The sequence below is a fragment of the Gymnodraco acuticeps genome, unplaced genomic scaffold (assembly GCF_902827175.1).
Source record: "Gymnodraco acuticeps unplaced genomic scaffold, fGymAcu1.1, whole genome shotgun sequence".
NCBI lineage: Eukaryota > Metazoa > Chordata > Actinopteri > Perciformes > Bathydraconidae > Gymnodraco > Gymnodraco acuticeps.
This window is the reverse complement of record NW_022990693.1, coordinates 1,392,836-1,412,855: the sequence shown is the minus strand read 5'-3', so window position 1 is coordinate 1,412,855 and position 20,020 is coordinate 1,392,836. Positions and strand designations below refer to the sequence as shown.

Genomic DNA, 20,020 nt, shown 5'->3' with positions numbered 1-20,020 from the left:
GGGCCGGGTCCTCCAGGACTCCTAATGGACCTCATTCATCAGCGGGGCCACGCGACAGGCCGCTGCTCCACTCTAAGCCACAGGGTACAGAGAGCTGGAACAAGAGGAAACTGGGCAACACACTCACCCTGATGCCCAGCTCGATGTTCTCTCCTCCGTAGACGTCCATGCCGGAGTCGAGTAGGCCCAGCTCGCCAAAGTAGTTGCGATTGGCCACGAAGGAGCAGCCAATCATGGCAGGAGTCCTGCCATGAGGAAAACAAGTGAACATTAACACCTCATTTATGAGATGTGGTTTTGTGAATGTAATTCTGAACCTTTGATAGGAAAAAAGAAAAAACATAAAATAACATTTGAGGCTGGCAACAAACAAAGATCTATTAACAGTTAAAGTTATTCTGAATCCAACACTGAACAAATACCTGGGTAAAATATGACATTATAAAAATACTATTCACAGCTTATTTTCTTCACTTATCCCAAGGGAATGATAGGATGATAATGTCCGGACACATGAACTGCATCAAATCATCAGATTCTTCCAAACACTATGGATTTTTTTTATGATAATCATAATGAATTAGTTTTTGGTTATAATTCTGGGAAAAAAACATGGATCACTGCATAGACGGAACTGCACAAACTAATGTAAACTCTGTCTAACTCAAATTAAAGAATTTAAGAAAAAAAAGAAAATCATAAAAAGAGTAAATAAAAAGATTTCTCTCCGGTTTGTTGTTGTTTGTGAAGGCTTTATCCACTTTATGTTTACATGAATGTGTTCTGCCTACCTGATGGGAGCCGATGTGTCCCCCTCAGTCCCACCACTGTTTGGGGGGGTTGATGTACATGCACCACAGCTCCCAATTGTAGCCGTGGCCCGAGTTCTCATAGCGCTCCAACTCGAACGTGTCGTGCTTGATGTTGTCGATGGACGGCAGGATAATCCTCGTGTGGTCCTCTTTGATTCTGGCCAGAACCGGCTCGGCCCTGAGGACGGAGTACACACATCATACAAACACACTAAAAGACAGACAGCGCTGAGCCTCTCCTCAGATCTCCCCTCTCTCACCCACTTCAGTTAGAAGCTCCCTCAAGTTTACTTTATTAGTAATTCCATTTGATTCGGCTCAGTGCAGCTCCGGAGGGCATGTGTCGGTTTATGCCCAGTGAACTGGGTTGTGTATATACTTGAAAGTGCACACTGAGTTGTAAAACAAGGAGGCCTAGAAACAACTATCAGCGCGAGGTTGCAAAAATGTTGTCTAGCCTTCACGTCTGTTTAATTTGTTTAAATGATTCCTTATAATGTACTTTTATGATAAGGCTTCTGGGCAATTTCCTCTTTTATCGCTAGCATTATGTTTTTTATTTGATGGGATATAAGTCCTACGGTCTCTTTTAAACCTGATGCCCTCCCTTCTCTGCTTATCTTAAAACCTCTCAGGTGTGAAATTGCTTTTTGTGTGTTGGCTTCATGCTGCTCCTGCTAAACCTTGTCGTCTCCTTCACGATTCTGTTAAACCCGTTGTCTGTTTTATATGTTTAGTGTATGACTGTTATCCTGATTTGTAATGCAATAGGTTGTACACTATTGGGTTAGCTTCATTTTCCCTGAAAAGGAAGAAGGGGATGCCAGATTACTCACCAGGACGGGGTGAACTCCACATGTGCGTCGAAGAACCCGGTCACCTCTCCGGTGGCCACCTTCCAGCCCTCCAGCCGGGCCCGGATCAGCCCCTCCCTCTTCTGGTTCCTGACAATCTTCACCAGGCCGGGGTAGCGCTTGTTGACGTATTCCTCCAGCGGAGCCTTCAGCTGCTCTGCAGTCCAGAGAGAACATCAGGACACCAGGTGAGGGTGAGACAACCGTCCTTAGGGGGACACTCTCAGGGGAAACATGTTCATGCTCTGGAGATTTTGAGTTATTTAGCTTCCAAATGTCCTCTTTTAGACAAGTCAAAGAACTCAAATAAATAAATATTTACTTTTTTTGTATTGCTTTTTTTTTTTTATGTGCAACATATTTTTATTTCACCATCGGCTGTTAGTGTCTTACAAACTGTTTAGAATGGTACAGTACAAAAATATGTTTCTTTTTATCTTCATAGATCTTCACTTACACCAGTGCTTCTCAAAGTGTGGTCCGCGGACCACTGGTGGTCCGTGAGCGCCCCCTAGTGGTCCGCGAGTATATTGGTAACATTTCACATTTGAAATAAATAAATACATTTAAGTTTTCCGCACTCTCGCGGGAATATCTCCGCAATGGAGCGAGGTTAAGTTTCACTTTCGATTGCATGATATAGCCCAGCGCAACACCTTCATCACACATGTTGCCACTTGTTTGTACCATTTTCAGGCGATTTGTAATCTGTTCTAGAAAAACGATGTGTTTTTTGATATTTGTGGAGTTAGGTGGTCCGCGAGTGTTTTTTTATTGGTTAAGTGGTCCTTGGAATGAAAAAGTTTAAGAAACACTGACTTACACCAACCTCACCAGTATTATTTATTTTTACTTATGGGATGATTGATTTAAATCACAAAGACCTGGCTTTATCTACTGTTCAGATATTTGGTTTGAAAATAATTGCCTTAATGTCACTGAGGGAATTACATGGTAAGATCTATTAGTCAATAACAAGGGATGTCTCCCCTTAGGTCTTACTGTTTATCAGATTTGTCATGAACAGCAGAATGAAGCTCTTATACTTCCAGTTCTGCACCACAGTGCAGTATTTCATCATCCTAACCTCTGACCTTTATGACAATGTAGCAAATTCTAAATTACAGCTCATACCATATGAATATAACAACTTGCTCAAGTGGGCAATGTCATTTGTCCCCCCCCTGGAAATCATTTGACATAGTAATTGTTTATTCCAACAGTCAGTAGCATGTCATTACAGCTCCCTCTCAACCCTTGTCCTAAAAACAACTACAGCCATGTAGGATGATAAATAATATGCAGATGTAGTCTGATATCATTGCAAAACGTGTACGTCGGAGCCACCGCCACAGATGCCATAACACCTTGATCACAATTATTAAAAAAGGCCACATTGTAGAAGGACACAGGCAGAAAAATCTACAGTGGCTGACAGGGCCCAAACACTTCCAATAGGAGAAACGCACTGCAGCTCCAGAAATGTTTCATATATAAAAGCACAAATGGGCCAAAACATATGCCAAAGACGAAACATCTTCACCATCTCAACACATGGGCAGCGTTTAAAAACATTCACCAACCTGACGAAAAATATGCAGCGTCTTCTAACAGTGCTGCAAAGTTTTAGTGAGAGAACAAACCGCTGCCAACACAAAACACTGCAAATAATAAATGCTGCAAGAAGCTCAAACAACGGTAACCAGGGGACATCAAAAGGTGACGCACACAGCTGGGACAGGCGCACTTGCTGATGATAAAGTTCATAATCTGTCACTGTCGGTTTCATAACAGTAAGTGTTTTGTCAGTATATTTGAAATGACTAGGTTGGCCACCTTAGCTAGCCTACAGCTGATCTGCAATTATACCGTAAGGAGTCATGCGATCACATTGTTAAAATAATATAACACTATTTTTAGTTAACACTGCGCATGTTTGGTCAAGTTGGTGAATGTTTTCTAAATGTTGCATGTGTTGTCAAGTTGGTGAATGTTTTCTAAATGTTGCATGTGTTGTCAAGTTGGTGAATGTTTTCTAAATGTTGCATGTGTTGTCAAGTTGGTGAATGTTTTCTAAATGTTGCATGTGTTGTCAAGTTGGTGAAGATGAATCTTGTCTTTTGGCACACACACTGTTTTTAAATTTGCATTGTTTTTGAAGCTGCAGCGCATTTCTCCTAATGGAAGTGTTTTAGGCCGCTGTCCCGCTAACCCCTGGGCCACCTATGCAAATCACTACAAAATTACTTGAATCCAGCAATCCGGAAAAACAAAACAGCTTCAGTCTCCTGAGACCCTACTCTTGTGACAAAAAGACAGTGCAGGCATAGGGGTTCTTCCAATTGAAAAACATTATTTTGAAAATAGTTATTCTTGCCTAAAAAAAACTGAACATCTGTACATCCACACCAATCAAAACACCATTTCAGGAACTTCTGTGAGACTGGGTTGCATCCTGAAGCTCAACACAGACATACAACCCAACTCAAAAGGTCCACTACAAACACTCAGTGATGACATGAATCTGCTCTGCTCCCTGTTTGAGCTTCAACAGACTCCAAATCAATCCAAACAGAGTCTGTGGCTTCCTGCGAGCTGAAGCCTGCTCTACCTTTGATCTCTCCATCAACACACTGCTTCTTCCTCTGCTCCACCGACACACACTTAAAAATTCCTTTACACAAAAACACATTTCTCATTCTCTTTGTGGTTCCCATCTCTTTCTGTCTGCCTCTTTTTATTTCTTTCACACTAATTTCCCATGCTGTGTATTCTTTCTCACACACACAGAAAAACCCATTATTCATCCACTCTCTGGTGGGTGTGTAGAATGCACAAGAGCGGGTGACTTGCTGACAGTGAAAGTGTGTTGTCAGGTTTGGGGAAAATAGGACCCAAGTGCAGTTAAAAATACAAAAAAAGGTTTGGTAACAAAAAGCGAGCTTTATTAAACAAAAAATCCGAAGACAGGGGAAAACAAGAAACTACTTAACAAAAACAAAAGCGGGGAGCACGACAAGAACAAACGTAGAGACGGGAACAGGCAGGTGACATGGACAAGCATAGACGAGCATTGACGAGGCAGGTATCATAGACATTACGAGACGACGAACAGACATGGAGAAGAGGGGAAGACAAGACTAAGGCCCAATCCCAAACCGCCCCCTACACCCTACCCCTACGTGTTCGCGAGGAGGGTCCGCCACATTAAGTGCTGTTCCAAACCAACGAGTGTGGAGCGGTGTGGAGGGGGAGTGGGCTATCAAGCCCTCAAACAGCGAGTCTGCAGCGGTGCTGACTTGAGACCGGTCTCTACCTGACCGGAGTCACGCTGTGTGTGTCCGTCGGGAAACACGCTGTTTACAAGTAGTTCCAGCAAACATCCACTGATAAACTGCGGTGTTAACAACCTCATGATAACCTCATATGTTTTTAACTTAGGATCATACCTGTGTTTAGTCTAGAAAAAGGTAAATGTGTGCATTTTATTATAAAGTTGTGTATATTTACAGACTGTTGCAAAAACTAAGAAGCTTATAAACATCAGGTTTAAAACTAAAAGAGATTTGAAACACAATGAAAGTTCTATTTCATCCCTACTGACCGCCAGAGGCGGTGCTTTCAGCACTGGATATGTCCATCGCGCGCATGCGCAGCTCGAGTACCAATACCAACAAAGTCACCTGTGACCTGTGTGGAAATGGGGGACCCTGATGTAAACAAGACGAAAGTCTTTCTCTGGTCTGCATCCCCTTAACAATTGTATGTTTTGAGCTGTACTGTACTGTACCCAATATACAAGCTGTTAATAAACTTTTCAATCAATTCAATCAATCAATCAATGACACCGGCTATATCAGCCGGTGTCGTCAGAGGATCTGTTCCTTTCATCTTCTCGCTGCGCGAGGGTACCTACCATGGCTACATTTTTGTAGCCTACAGCGTTCAGGTTTGAACGTTTTGATCTGAGGGATTTCTCTGCAAGCAGCTGGCCGCGTGCAGCTTCGTGACTGACAGTCGGAGCTACGGGTCGTTAACGCGTCCTCCAGGAGCTGTGGCCGGCTGTGCAGAGCCTCGACAGACAGGTTGGTGTCAGCTTGTTGCTGGTGATGGCTGTGTCCCCGCACCCTCTCCCAGCCAAGTTGTCCTGATTGCTGTCTTATTTTTTGTTTGGCTTAGACTTTCTGGTGACGACAGTGTTCCCGCTTCCTCTCCCATAAAGTTGCCCTTATGCTCTTTTGAAAGTTCTGCTTGTGGCGTTGTGCCCGAGCTATCATTAGCATTTGAGTCCCAGCTTTGGCTGTGTCCCTCATTCAATTTAACCCGTTTTTAGTTTAGATGCAGAGAGTAAGGTAAGTACTTTCTATTTCTTAGAAGCTATTATCTGGTCTTAACATTTGTGTTCTGACTTGGTCGCTTGATTGTTAGCAGCAGCCGCTTGGCTAACACCTTGCTGTTAAGCTTAACTATTAACTCAGCCGGTGAGGGCAGTGCTCCCGCTTCCGGTAACATAGGGTTTGATTGCAGTAGCGCTAGATCGTTGTATTACTGCTCCTAGTACTAGACTCCTAGCACTAGGATGATATGCAGAGAACATCGTCACTGCGGGTGCTGTGTGCTCCGCATGTGCGGTTACTACTGTAACCATGGCCTACGGTTCTATGCGGGCTGTTCTCTTTCTTAGAAGCTAATTATCTGGTCTTAACATTGTGTTCTGACTTGGTTGCTTGATTGTTAGCAGCAGCCGCTTGGCTAACACCTTGCATGTACTGTTAAGCTTCATTATTTAATTCAGCGGTAAACGCATGGTATGGTTGCAGTAGCGCTATATCGTTGTATTTACTGCTCCTAGTACTAGACTCCTAGTACTAGACTCCTATTACTAGGACGATATGCAGAGAACAATCTTCACTGTGTGATGTGTGCTCTGCATGTGTGGCCATTAAGGAGGATTTCATCCTCCCAATATTATATTATCTAGTGGGCAGCCGTTTGGCTGACACTTTTAGGCACCGGCCACAGTTACTACTGTAACTAAGGTTCCAAGCCGTAAGTACTGGCCATAATTACTACTGTAACTACGGTTACAAGCCGTGTAAGTACTGGCGATAGTCAATACCGTAACTACGGCTCTATGCTGTGTAAGTACTGGCCATAGTTACTACTGTAACTACGGTTTTAAGCCGTAAGTACTAGCCATAGTTACTACTGTAACTACGGTTCCAAGCCGTGCAAGTACTGGCCATAGTCAATACCGTAAACGGCTCTATGCTGTGTAAGTACTGGTCATAGTTACTACTGTAACTACGGTTCCAAGCCATGTAAGTACTGGCCATAGTTACTACTGTAACTACGGTTTTAAGCCGTAAGTACTAGCCATAGTTACTACTGTAACTACGGTTCCAAGCCGTGCAAGTACTGGCCATAGTCAATACCGTAAACGGCTCTATGCTGTGTAATTACTGGTCATAGTTACTACTGTAACTACGGTTCCAAGCCATGTAAGTACTGGCCATAGTTACTACTGTAACTACGGTTTTAAGCCGTAAGTACTAGCCATAGTTACTACTGTAACTACGGTTCCAAGCCGTGCAAGTACTGGCCATTGTCAATACCGTAAACGGCTCTATGCTGTGTAAGTACTGGCCATGGTTACTACTGTAACTACGGTTCCAAGCCGTGCAAGTACTGGCCAGAGTTACTACTGTAACTACGGCTCTATGCTGTGTAAGTTCTGGCCATAGTTACGACTGTAACTACGGTTCTAAGCCGTGTAAGTACTGGCCATAGTTACTACTGTAACTACGGTTATATGCCGTGTGAGCACTGGCCATGGTTACTGCTGTAACTACGGCTCTGTGCTGTTCTCTTCTTTCGAAGCTAGTTATCTGGTCTTAAACATGTGTGTTATTTGACTTGATATCGCTTGATCGTTAGCAGCAGCTGCTCGGCTAACGTCTTGCGTGTACTGTTAAGCTTCTTTATTTTACCCAGCTAGGTGAAGGCAGTGCTCTCGCTCCCGCTCCCTCTACCGGTAATGCGGATGTAGCTACATCCCTTTTTCTGTTCGGTGAGTAGTAGCACCGCTCTACTCTTCCCGTTCAGCAGGTAGCTGGTGAAGGCTGTGTTCCCGCACCCGCTCCCGGTTACGCTGCATCTGGCAGTCGTCTCTAACTCAACCAGTGAAGGCAGTGTTCTCGCCCCCGCTCCTGGTAGACGCTGAACTGCCTCGCTTTTCCGTTAAGCAGGTAGTCGGTGAAGGCTGGGTTCCCGCACCCGCTCCCGGTTACACTGCATCTGGCATTCGTCTCTAACTCAACCAGTGAAGGCAGTGTTCTCGCCCCCGCTCCTGGTAGACGCTGAACTGCCCTCGTTTTTCCGTTAAGCAGGTAGCTGGTGAAGGCTGTGTTTCCCGCAAACCGCTCCCGGTTACGCTGCATCTGGCATTCGTCTCTAACTCAACCAGTGAAGGCAGTGTTCTCGCCCCCCGCTCCTAGTAGACGCCAAACTGCCTCGTTTTTTCCGTTAAGCAGGTAGTCGGTGAAGGCTGTGTTCCCGCACCCGCTCCCGGTTACGCTGCGTCTGGCAGTCGTCTCTAACTCAACCAGTGAAGGCAGTTCCCGCCCCCGCTCCTGGTAGACGCCAAACTGCCTCGTTTTTCCGTTAAGCAGGTAGCCGGTGAAGGCAGTGTTCCCGCACCCGCTCCCGGTTACGCTGCATCTGGCATTCGTCTCTAACTCAACCAGTGAAGGCAGTGTTCTCGCCCCCGCTCCTGGTAGACGCAGAACTGCCTTGTTTCTCCGTTAAGCAGGTAGCTGGTGAAGGTTGTGTTCCCGCACCCGCTCCCGGTTACGCTGCATCTGGCATTCGTCTCTAACTCAGCCAGTGAAGGCAGTGTTCTCGCCCCCACTCCTGGTAGGCGCTGAACTGCCTTGTCTTTCCGTTAAGCAGGTAGCTGGTGAAGGCTGTGTTCCCGCACCCGCTCCCGGTTACGCTGCATCTGGCATTCGTCTCTAACTCAACCAGTGAAGGTTCAGTTAAGCAGGTAGCTGGTGAAGGTTGTTTTCCCGCCCCCGCTCCTGGTAGACGCTGAACTGCCGTGTTTATTAATCCAGCCAGGTGAAGGCAGTGCTCTCGCTCCCGCTCCCTCTGCCGGTAACGTGGGTGTAATTACATCCCTCTTTCTGTTCGGCGAGTAGCAGCAACGCTCTACTCTTTCCATTAAGCAGGTAGCTGGTGAAGGCTGTGTACCCGCTCCCGGCTACGCTGCATCTGGCTACCTATGGAATGGCTCATTCATGTAGCGCCTGTATGGCTTCTTTTGAGCCCGAGGACGGCCACGACCGCTGCCCCTCCTGCCTCGGCCGCCTCTGGCGGTCAGTGGGGACGAAATGTGAGCATCTGAGGGAGGTTCTCACGGTAAACGCCTGCACGAGCTGTAGCTGCATGCCTCGGGCGCTCAGAGTGGCTAGAATCACTGAGGCGGAACGTCTGGCAGCAGCCAACAGACACCTCTCCTTGTCACATCCTTCTCCAGATCAATTCGGCCGTTCCCGGCGACTTGAGGGAGCGATGGCTATGTGTGCTCCCCCCAATAGAAGGACTAGAAACAAGCTGTCCTCTAAAGTGGATCGGCTAGCTGCCGATAGGGGCATGATGAAGTCGCCTCTTGGCCCTTCAGCCTGGGCCCGGTGTAGGGGCTGCTAGCGGGCCTGTCCCCCCCCCCCTTCGGTTGACGCCCCTCCTTCGGCTGACGCACCTCCTTCGGTTGATGCACCTCTGTATGAGGAGGCCTTGTCGCTGGTACAGACTCGTCGCCAGGTTTCGCTGGCCCAGTCACCACTAACGGAGGCATGTAGGAGAGTCATCCGTAGTGTACCAGTCGAGCCAGGAGAGCTGGTTAGGTCAGCTGCCCTGGAGGCACTGGAGCGTGCCGCCCAAGCTAGGCAGACCAGGCAGCAGCTCTCGGGTCTTCGCAGGGGGCCGCTCTAGCAGCCGCACTCAGCCGCCGGATTACAGGGGTGGTCTGCAGAGGTCTTAGCGGCGCGACCCAATGACTTTTGTGCCCCAGGTCGCCCGCCTTCCAGACGGCCTCGTGCCCCAGTGCCCCCCCGGTCATCGGCTGCTTTCCCAGCAGCAGCTCAGTTACTGGGCGGTCTGTACTTCCGTCCCTTGGGTGGTTTTCACCTTAACCCAGGGGTACGGACCGCAGCTCCGGCCCCTAGCCTTCGGCTGGGTCTAATTGACAGTTGTCAGCGATCCGGCAGGGGCCCTAGCTCTGGCCCAAGATTTGTCCGTCCTTCTGTCCAAGGACGCAATCAAGCCAGTAAGACCCTCTGCTTAGCCCAGGGGGTTCTACTCGGCGTACTTTCTCGTGAGCAAGAAAGTCGGTGGATTTCGCCCGATCTTGGACCTCAGAGGAATCAACAGATTCCCGAAGGTGCTGCCATTCTATATGCTGACCACTGCATATGCACAGGTGGAGTGGTTCTCAACCGTGGACTTGAGGGATGCCTACTTCCACGTGGGCCGGGCAAGATGGTGCCTTATATTCAGTTCCTCCGGCCCTTGGGCAGACTGGCAGCTGCCTCGGCCGCTGGGCCCTTAGGCCCGCTGTCGTTGCGCCCCATGCAGATGTGGCTGAACAGCCTCCATTTGGACGCCAAGTGGCACAGGCACAGGGAAGTCAGGGTGTCGCAGCATTGCCTCCACTCTCTGTCACGCTGGAGGGGCAGGGCCTATCTCCTAGTGGGCGTGCCCATGGGCGCCATCCCATCCCGCCAGGAGACCATCACCATAGGTGCATGTCTCTCAGGGTGGGGTGCAGTGCGGCAGGGCAGGACCGTTCAGGGTCAGCGGTCTGCCCAGGAGAGTGCGCGCCAGGTCAACGTGCTAGAGCTTCGGACTGTGCAGCTTGCACTCACGCACTTCCTACCCCAACTGGGGGGCAAGAATGTGCGTGTTCCTTGGGGACAGCATGTACGTTGTTGCTTAGACAACAGTCCCTTCTAGATAGTGGACGTTCTCACTCCACTCTGAATTTATGTGGCTGCGATTTCTGCCCTACATGTTCGGGTCGACGGCGCCACGGCGGGGTGCCACAGGTCGGTGTCCCTCTTTATGAGAGGGGCTTTACGGCAGCGTCCCCCTAGCACCCCGAGGGCTCCGGCTTGGGACCTGCCTCTGCTGCCGGATGCCCTATCATCTCCTCCCTTCGAGCCCCTGGCCCAGGTGGGGCTTAGGTGGCTGCCCACGAAGGCAGCATTTCTGCTTGCCATAGCCTCAGGGAAGCGAGTCGGGGAGTTGCATGTCCTCTCCATAAACAGTACATGCCCGAGGTGGGACTCTCAGGCGTTGCCCTTTGGGCAAATGTGGCATTCCGGCCCGGGGTCCTTCCACAAACCCACTTCAATCAGCCTGCCCAGCTGGCACGCTTTGACATTCAAGAGTACGGCACGTCGAAGTTGCTGTGCCCTGGGGGTGCCCAAAGGGCGTATATCAAGGCTACTGCCTGTATACGGTAGTAGGAGCAACTCTTGATTTTGCCCTGGCGGCACTGAAGGAGGTTATGCCCTCTAACCAGTGGCTGCCCCACTGGGTTGTCGATACCATCTCACAGGCTTACGGGGCCAGTGGCCGCCCCCTGCCATCAGGCTGAGATGCCACTCTACAAGGAGCGTCTCAACATCTTGGGCTGCCCTGAGGGTGTTGCCCCTGGAGACCATCTACGCCGCGGCGTCGTGGGTGTCTTCTGGCACATTCTCCAGTTGTCATCAGGTCAATGTCGCCACTCCCCATTCTTTGGGCGTGGTCCTTTTGCCGAGCTCCGCTGTTTCCAGTGGTGAGCAAGGGCTTGGATTCTTCATGACATTGTTGGTATAAGTCATCCAGTGCTGAAAGCACCGCCTCTGGCGGTCAGTAGGGACGAAATAGAACGATAGTTACGGCTGTAACTACGGTTCTATGAGTCCCGGATGACCGCCAGAGTTCCCTGTCACTCAGAATTCTTGTGTGCTCGCGAGAAGATTCTGGGAACAGATCCTCTGACGACACCGGCTGATATAGCCGGTGTCACGTGGGTCACAGGTGACTTTGTTGGTATTGGTTCTCGAGCTGCGCATGCGCGCGATGGACATATCCAGTGCTGAAAGCACCGCCTCTGGCGGTCATCCGGGACTCATAGAACCGTAGTTACAGCCGTAACTATCAATGTTTGGAGTTTTATTTGAGTTATTCATTTAAACTTTTTGTCTAAGAGATGCTGATTTGAAACCGTTGTTACATACAGTTACGGCATTTCCTGTTTCTGCCGGAGAGAGGGGAGGCCGTCCCAAAGCTTGCTGCTGTATTTACTCCCTCCATCTGACAGGAGGGAGCCTCATGTGTCACTCCACGGAGTTCACTCCGTCACGGAGGAGGAGTGTGTAGGGGTAGGGTGTAGGGCGTGGTTTGGGATTGGGCCTAAATACACAGAAGGGTAATCACAGGACAAGACACAGCTGGGCAGGGGAGGCAGAAACACAAGGGCAACAGGTGAACACAATCAGACACACCAGGGAAACTAAAGACAGGAAGGCAAACACAGGAAGTAGGATCAGACAAGACACAAGGAGGAACACATTTCAAAAATAAAAGGTGGAAAATGAAAACATAAATCCAAAACCATGACATGTGTGTGTCTCTCCCCTCTGACGGAGCGCTGGCTCTCAGCCAGGCAGCATTTCAAGTGAAGGAGAAGAGTGGTGGTGTGGGGTTCAACATCAAACACACTGTTTTTATTATTCTGGACAGACCCCATCGTAAGAACTAAACCAACAATAAATCGATGCTACAAGTAGCCTGTGTTCTTATTCCTTTGAGTCACACACCTCCATTGTTGACCCAAACCTATTCAAACCAATCAATGAGCCCCATGGATATATAAAGATAACTGGAATCAACATTGGCCAGATGTATTCCTATCAGCGACGTGCAGTCAAGGGAGGCAGAGCCTCACCTGTCATACTCCAATGTAATGGAAAAACAACTAAAGAAAAACTAAATAGTAATAATAATAAAATGTCTCCACTGATCTGTTTTGTAAATGTGATTTACAATACATACATACATGGATAAAAGTTACAGTGCAGTTTAAGATATGAATAGTTCAATTAAAAGCAGCGGCAAAAAGAAAAGTCTTCAGCCTGGATTTAAAAGTAGTCAGAGTTGCAGCGGACCTGCAGGTTTCTGGGAGTTTGTTCCAGATATTTGGAGCATAATAACTGAATGCTGCTTTACCGTGTTTAGTTCTGACTCTGGGGACAGAAAGCTGACCAGTCCCTGAAGACCTGAGAGATCTGGATGGTTCATAATTTAGCAGGAGGTCAGTAATGTATTTTGGGCCTAAACCATTCAGTGCTTTATAAACCAGTAGCAATATTTTTAAATCTATTCTTTGACACACAGGAAGCCAGTGTAAAGACTTCAGAACAGGAGTGATGTGATCCACTTTCTTAGTGTTAGTGAGGACTCGAGCAGCGGCGTTCTGAATCAGCTGCAGCTTTCTAATAGATTTTTTAGTGAGACCTGTGAAGACACCATTGCAGTAGTCGAGTCTACTGAAGATAAAGGCATGGACAAGTTTTTCCAAATCCTGCTGTGACATTAGTCTTTTAATCCTAGATATATTCTTTAGGTGATAGTAGGCTGATTTAGTAACTGTTTTAATGTGACTGTTGATACTCAGGTCAGAGTCCATGACTACACCTAGATTTCTGGCTTTATCTGTTGTTTTGAACATTGCAGACTGAAGCTCAGCGCTAACTTTTATACGTTCTGCCTTGGCTCCAAAAACCATTACCTCAGTTTTATCTTTGTTTAATTGGAGAAAGTTCTGACACATCCAGTCATTGATTTGTTCAATGCACTTACTCAGTGTTTGAATTGGAGCATAGTATCCTGGTGAAATTGTTGTGTAAATTTGTGTGTCATCTGCATAGCTATGGTAACTTATTTTGTTGTTTTTCATTATCTGAGCCAGTGGTAGCATGTAGATGTTAAAGAGAAGAGGCCCCAAGATGGAGCCTTGAGGAACCCCACATGTCATATTTGTCAACTCAGATGTGTATTTACCTATAGAAACAAAGTTGTTTCTGTCCTTTAAGTAGGATTCAAACCAATTTAGAACTATTTCCGAAAGTCCCACCCAGTTTTCCAGTCGGTCTAGTAATATGCTGTGGTCAACAGTGTCAAACGCAGCACTGAGATCTAATAATACTAACACTGAAGTTCTGCCACTGTCTGTGTTTAAGTGGATGTCATTAAAGACCTTTACAAGAGCAGTCTCAATGCTGTGGTTTGGACGAAAGCCTGACTCGAACACATCGAAACAGTTATTTAAATGCAAGAAATTACTCAACTGTTGAAAAAGAACTTTTTCAATGATTTTACCTGGAAATGGGAGGTTTGATATGGGCCTGTAATTGTTCATTACTGAAGCAACATCAGCAAATTTGCCGAGCTCCGCTACAACTACGGGTAGCGATGAGAAGTGAGGCAGGGACGAGCTCTTCCTCTCGTAAGCCCACAGTAACTGGCTGGAGCGCGGGCACTAATTTAGCGCGGGCACTTATTTTGTGAGCGCGCTCAAGCCAGTTACTGTGGGGTGAGGTGAGGCACAGATGAACTCTGCCTCACCTCAGAATGCGTCACCCCACAGAAACTGGCTGGAAAGCGGGCACTAAGCGCATGCCTGCACCATCTCACTGTATGTCACCAATGTAATGTTTGTAGATCCCTTTATTACATTTATCCTCGCCATCCATAGTCTCTAAATAACTTATTTCACGTATATATGATATTTAGGCTCGCTGGTCTCATCATACAACGGCAATGAAAAAAGCACCAGGGGAGGCAGCCATAACCTCTGCCGCACTGAAGGGGGCGCAAGCGAGCCCACAGGTTCTTGTTGCTACTGTTATTCTACGCAGAGACGGTAGACGCGAACAACAAACTAGACTTTTGAAACTAGAGGAAGATAAGGAGGACTTTTACAAAAAAGTAATAGAGATTGTTGTCCAGAAGGATAGCATGGACTTCATCTTCAAGTCAAGGTAAGACCACTTTTGTAATGCAAATGGAATCTTACTAAGAAAGAACAATCCAATATTTAAATTGTGGGTATCCTTTTGTTGAACGGTCTGTTTAAAATGAATTGAAGCATAAGACTAAAAAAGCTTTTGAAAATAATCGAATATTTCGATTAAGGTCAAAATATAATATTTGTAAATCTGACTCTGAAAGAGTCAGTGCCTCACCAGCCATGAACCTCACCGCACGTCACTGATTCCTATAAACGTTTTTCAGTGGTGCATGAAGGCCTGACTCAAGTTGATAATACCTGGATCATCTGGGGACTTTGAAATTAAAATTTCGAAAGCCCTGTCTTTTATCCCTTTGAACATTGTGCAATTCAATGTTATACATTCTGAAAAACCACTATATTGTAATAGACATGTTACATATTAGCATAACGTGCATATTTGTACTTTTAATATTATATTTATTCTAACATTTATTGGACATTTTGATTTGACTTCTGATGTTTATATAAATATCTTTGTTGTCAATTTCCAATGGGAAAAAGTATTTCTGGGCCCAATGACTAACAGGAAACTGTAGAACTACAAAATGTTCTTCAACCCCCTGCTCACGGCTTGGCCCCACCGCAATGACTGTCATAATCACAACGGTACTGTATGGTATCACTGAGACATCCCACATACTGTGTACCATCCAGATCCTACTGAAAATGGTTATTTAAGCACCAAATGTTTAAAGAAAAATGTGTTTAATTACAACATGTTTTTAGGCTGCTCTTACTATAGTAACCGTTAAAACAAACGTTTGGGCACAACACTGGTTGACAAAAGCATAATGTTTATACTGTAACAGTCATCATGGAAAGCTTTCATGCTTTACAGATTGATTACAAAATAACTAATCAACCAACCCTCTGTATTTAGGTTTCTGGATTTAACTCATGCTAAAAAAGGGACTAAAGCGCAACATTACATAAACTACTAGACAGCTTTCTGACGACGTTAGCTAACTAAACGTGGTTTGAGACCAACTTAAATGAATACACAATGAATCATTTTCCACCCGCTCAACCAACGCAGGAACCCCCCCAATCTTGGAATTTTTATGTTGGTGTTAGAAGCATCCATCCATCCATCTTCTCCCGCTTATCCGTGGTCGGGTCGCGGGGGTAGCAGTTCCAGCAGAGAGCCCCAAACTTTCTTTTCCCTGGCGACATCAACCAGCTCTGACTGGGGGATCCCAAGGCGCTCCCAGGCCAGCGAAGAGATATAATCCCTCCACCTGGTCCTAGGTCTACCCCTTGGTCTCTTCCCAGCTGGACGTGCCTGGAACACCTCCCTAGGGAGGCGCCCAGGTGGCATCCTAACTAGGTGCCCGAACCACCTCAACTGGCTCCTTTCGACGCGAAGGAGGAGCGGCTCAACTCCGAGTCCCTCCCTGATGACCGAACTTCTCACCTTATCCCTAAGGGAGACACCAGCCACCCTGCGGAGAAAACCCATCTCGGCCGCTTGTATCCGCGATCTCGTTCTTTCGGTCATGACCCATCCTTCATGACCATAGGTGAGGGTAGGAACGAAAACGGCCCGGAAGACAGAGAGCTTTGCCTTCTGGCTCAGCTCCCTTTTCGTCACAACGATGCGGTAAAGCGACTGCAGTACCGCTCCCGCTGCTCCGATTCTCCGGCCCATCTCACGCTCCATTGTTCCCTCACTCGAGAACAAGACCCCGAGATACTTGAACTCCTTCACTTGGGGTAAGGACTCATTCCCTACTTGGAGTGGACAGTCCATCGGTTTCCTGCTGAGAACCATGGCCTCAGATTTGGAGGTGCTGATCCTCATCCCAGCCGCTTCACACTCAGTTGCGAACCGATCCAGTGAGTGCTGAAGGTCACAGACCGATGAAGCCATTAGAACCACATCATCTGCAAAAAGCAGTCTGTTCTTAATCTACGTTGCTAGATCACCAGTATCCCAAGTTGAAATACCTGACTCACAGCTGAGACTAGTCCCCAATTTCCCCAAAACAACAGTTCACATTTCTTTCAGGTAATGGTTTATCCTTTTTAAATACAAAATAAAACCATATACAAAAACTAAAGGGCTTGGGTGTGAGTGGAGGAGGCAGCATATGGAAAATAGTCCTGAGTGACAGATTAAGTTAGACATTGTTGGTTTTCTGGAGAGATTTGTTGACAAAAAGAGGAATATAATAAAGTCTAATCCTTTGAAGCTTCCCCAATCTTATCTCTCTTCACATTCCCTTGTTATTTGTATCGTTCCGTCTGATCCCCTTCCTGATATCCCACCTCCTTACTCTCCCTCCCCTCCTTTCTGTCCGTCCTCATTCATCTTAAAGCCTCTCTGTCTCTGAACCTTTTCATGTATTTGTCTCTTCCACTCTCCCTCTCAATAGCCTGCTTTGCTCTTTCAGCCTCTCCTCCCATTCTCTGATGCCTCTTCATCTCATGTTCTCTCTTCTTCCTTTTCCCTCCTTTTCACTTTGCCCATATTCACACTTTCACTCCTTGACCTTTTCCATCTTTTAGTTTCATCCGTATTTCCCAAATGTTTCTTTGCTCTTCGTTTCTGTACCCCCCCTCTCCTTCTCGCTTTGCCTGGCTCTCCTTCCCTTCCCATCGTCTCTCCCCACCTCATCTCACAAAGCCAGGTTTGGCAGGCCCAGCCCAATAAATAAGACAGGGACATCTCGCCTGTGACATCCAATTGTGGTGCTCCGCCACTATCTGTCTGTCTGCCCCGCAGAAATTCGACACGATCAGTCACCTCGACAAATGCCGCTCCTCAAAAACATGACCAGGACTTTTTCCAAGGAGATGCTCATCGCCTTGCAATGACAATTAAGTCATATTATAATTGTAATGCCTTTGTCTCATACAGCAACACAACAGGGAGAAACGAATCAGCATGCTAATGATTAGCAACAATAATGCTACTTTGTTATGAACCACAGGAGCCGTGAGAGCAACCCATCCAGTTTTTACCTCTACGACATGGCCACGCCCCTTATTGGGTGAAAATATCTGCTTTCATGTGAATCGCGGTAAATACAAATTGTACTGTCTTCGCGAGTCAGATAAAAAAAAAGAAGCATTTTCTTTATCTATAAGGAGTCCACACATGATGTCAAGCAGACTACAGCGTCAATATCAGATGAATTAAGACCAATAGGGATCGATGTCCCATCAGGTAGCAGGCTATCACTTAAACTGGGATTTCCTTGGTTTGCCAGCATTATATATTTCAATGTAGCACCCAGTGGCGGCCAGCCCATAGGGGCGCTAGGGGCGCCGCCCCCCCTCTTCCCACATTAAAAAATATATATATATATTTCAAAAATATAGTTTTTATTTGATTTTTAATAAACAAGGTAAATATTATATAATTGGTATCAGTAAAATGTATAATCTATAATAAAATCTCGTTTAAAATTGTGTTACGATGTCTAAAGTTCAGTGATGCAAACAAATGTATGGTGAAAAAAGAGAGAACTATTCGAAGCAGAAAAAAAAAACAGCGTAATATACCATCTGACAAAGGCCTGTGCTATAATGCTTCAATTAACTGGCTATTCTTTATAATATACTCAGATCAATAGGAGACAGAGATGTTAAGTTATAAATCAAGGGTTTTTATTATTATTTACAGCAGGGGTGGGGAACCTTTTTCCTTTCAATTTTTACAACATCCTCCGAGGGCCGTACAAATGATTGAACTCAACCTCTGCTTAAAAAAAATAAAATCACAGCCCATTAATTTCGCCTTTCTTTCATTCTGTGCAAATAAAAAGCAACCTCTTAATCCAGATATCTCACCATGACTCGCACATGCATGCACATGCACGGTTGTGACAGAAATATATGGACACAAGATGTGTGCAAATGTATTTAGTATCCTATCCATGTGAACATGATTTAAGTGGGGGGGACCTAACCCCGGGAAGATTTTTTTTTTTAAATATTGAAGTTAAAAGCATCAATCTGGTGCACTTTGAGAGCAACATGAAGAGATCTATGGATACATCTCTCAACACCCATATGAAACAGAACTGTAAGCAGATTCTTCTTTTTGGATATTTTACAAATCACTCACCTTTTAAACTCTATTCTTGTTATTTTTAACAACTTTTTTGTTACTGTCATATAGTATTTAATACCTGTTTTTCATTTAGTCTCTAATATCTCATTAATAACTATAATGATAATATCAAGGTGTGCCTTAACCTCACTGAGCTGAGGTTATTTTGGCCTCTCAGGAGAGAGCTCTCTTCCACCTGGTTGTAGAAAAGCTCTTTAAATTAGTTAGCATAGCTAGCTAACCAGATGCTAATAACAACAGATCGCCACTGTGCTTACAACTAAAGACACAGCCACGCAAACACTGCGGTGTGTACGGCTCCTTATGGGTACTGCAATATTTGAAGAGCTGGAGCGGCGTTCCGGTGCTCTCCGTCAGCACTCTAGTCTACACTATGAGGTGTGATTTGTGCCAAAGAACGAACTAACTGAGCAGACAATCGTGTCGATCGCCGCCTACCCTGACGTGAACTATGCCGCGAGAGAAGTAATGTGACACTCTCGTCGCCACCCCTCTCGTCTGAGAAGCTGAAGTTACTTTACTTTAGTAGTTATCACCAAATAACCCAGTAATGTGACAGCTACATTGCTGTTCAAGCAAGACTATATTTCAATATAGTTTTGGTATTAAAATAATGTTACATCCCTTGTATGCCCTGAACGCAAAAACATCCACAAACAACAATATATATGTTTAATTATCAAAATGATAACAAAGGCTGAAAAAACAGGAGAAGCCTGTCTTCCCTTGGTCTCCAGGAGAAAACGCCACTCTATATCACCAAGTTTTCATAGTTTTGTGTGTAAAATAGATCGCTGCAGTGAACACGACTTTATGTATTTGTTTATGGTTTATTTGATATGGAGGGATGCAGTATATAGAAGTTCAGAGAAGAAGCAACCCCTATATATTGTTTATTTTATTTCATTTCATTTCGGCCCCATGGCAGAGGCACATATAGAGTTAATGTGCGGAGATTATAATGTCCCATTTACTAAAATATGTATTGTTTTATGTTTAGTTGACAAAATAGTCACTGAGCTACATTTTCCTGCACTCAAGCATACATCTGAAGACAAGAGTGGTGTCCCCCTTTGGCCACAAGGGGGAGTATATTGTATATATATTTTGTAAAGATGTTGCAACTATACAGAGCTTTGGCAATACTATATGT

General features: G+C 45.9%; 1 protein-coding gene across 1 annotated transcript in view; it reads right to left on the bottom strand.

Annotated features, from left to right (window-relative positions):
- Window positions 1–20,020, bottom strand: part of galnt17 (polypeptide N-acetylgalactosaminyltransferase 17) — a 58,383-nt gene that overhangs the window by 18,866 nt on the left and 19,497 nt on the right. Inside the window, 4 exon segments of the mRNA XM_034230576.1 lie at window positions 128–245; window positions 792–817; window positions 819–990; window positions 1,649–1,823. Of these exon segments, the coding sequence (XP_034086467.1) occupies window positions 128–245; window positions 792–817; window positions 819–990; window positions 1,649–1,823 (491 nt within the window).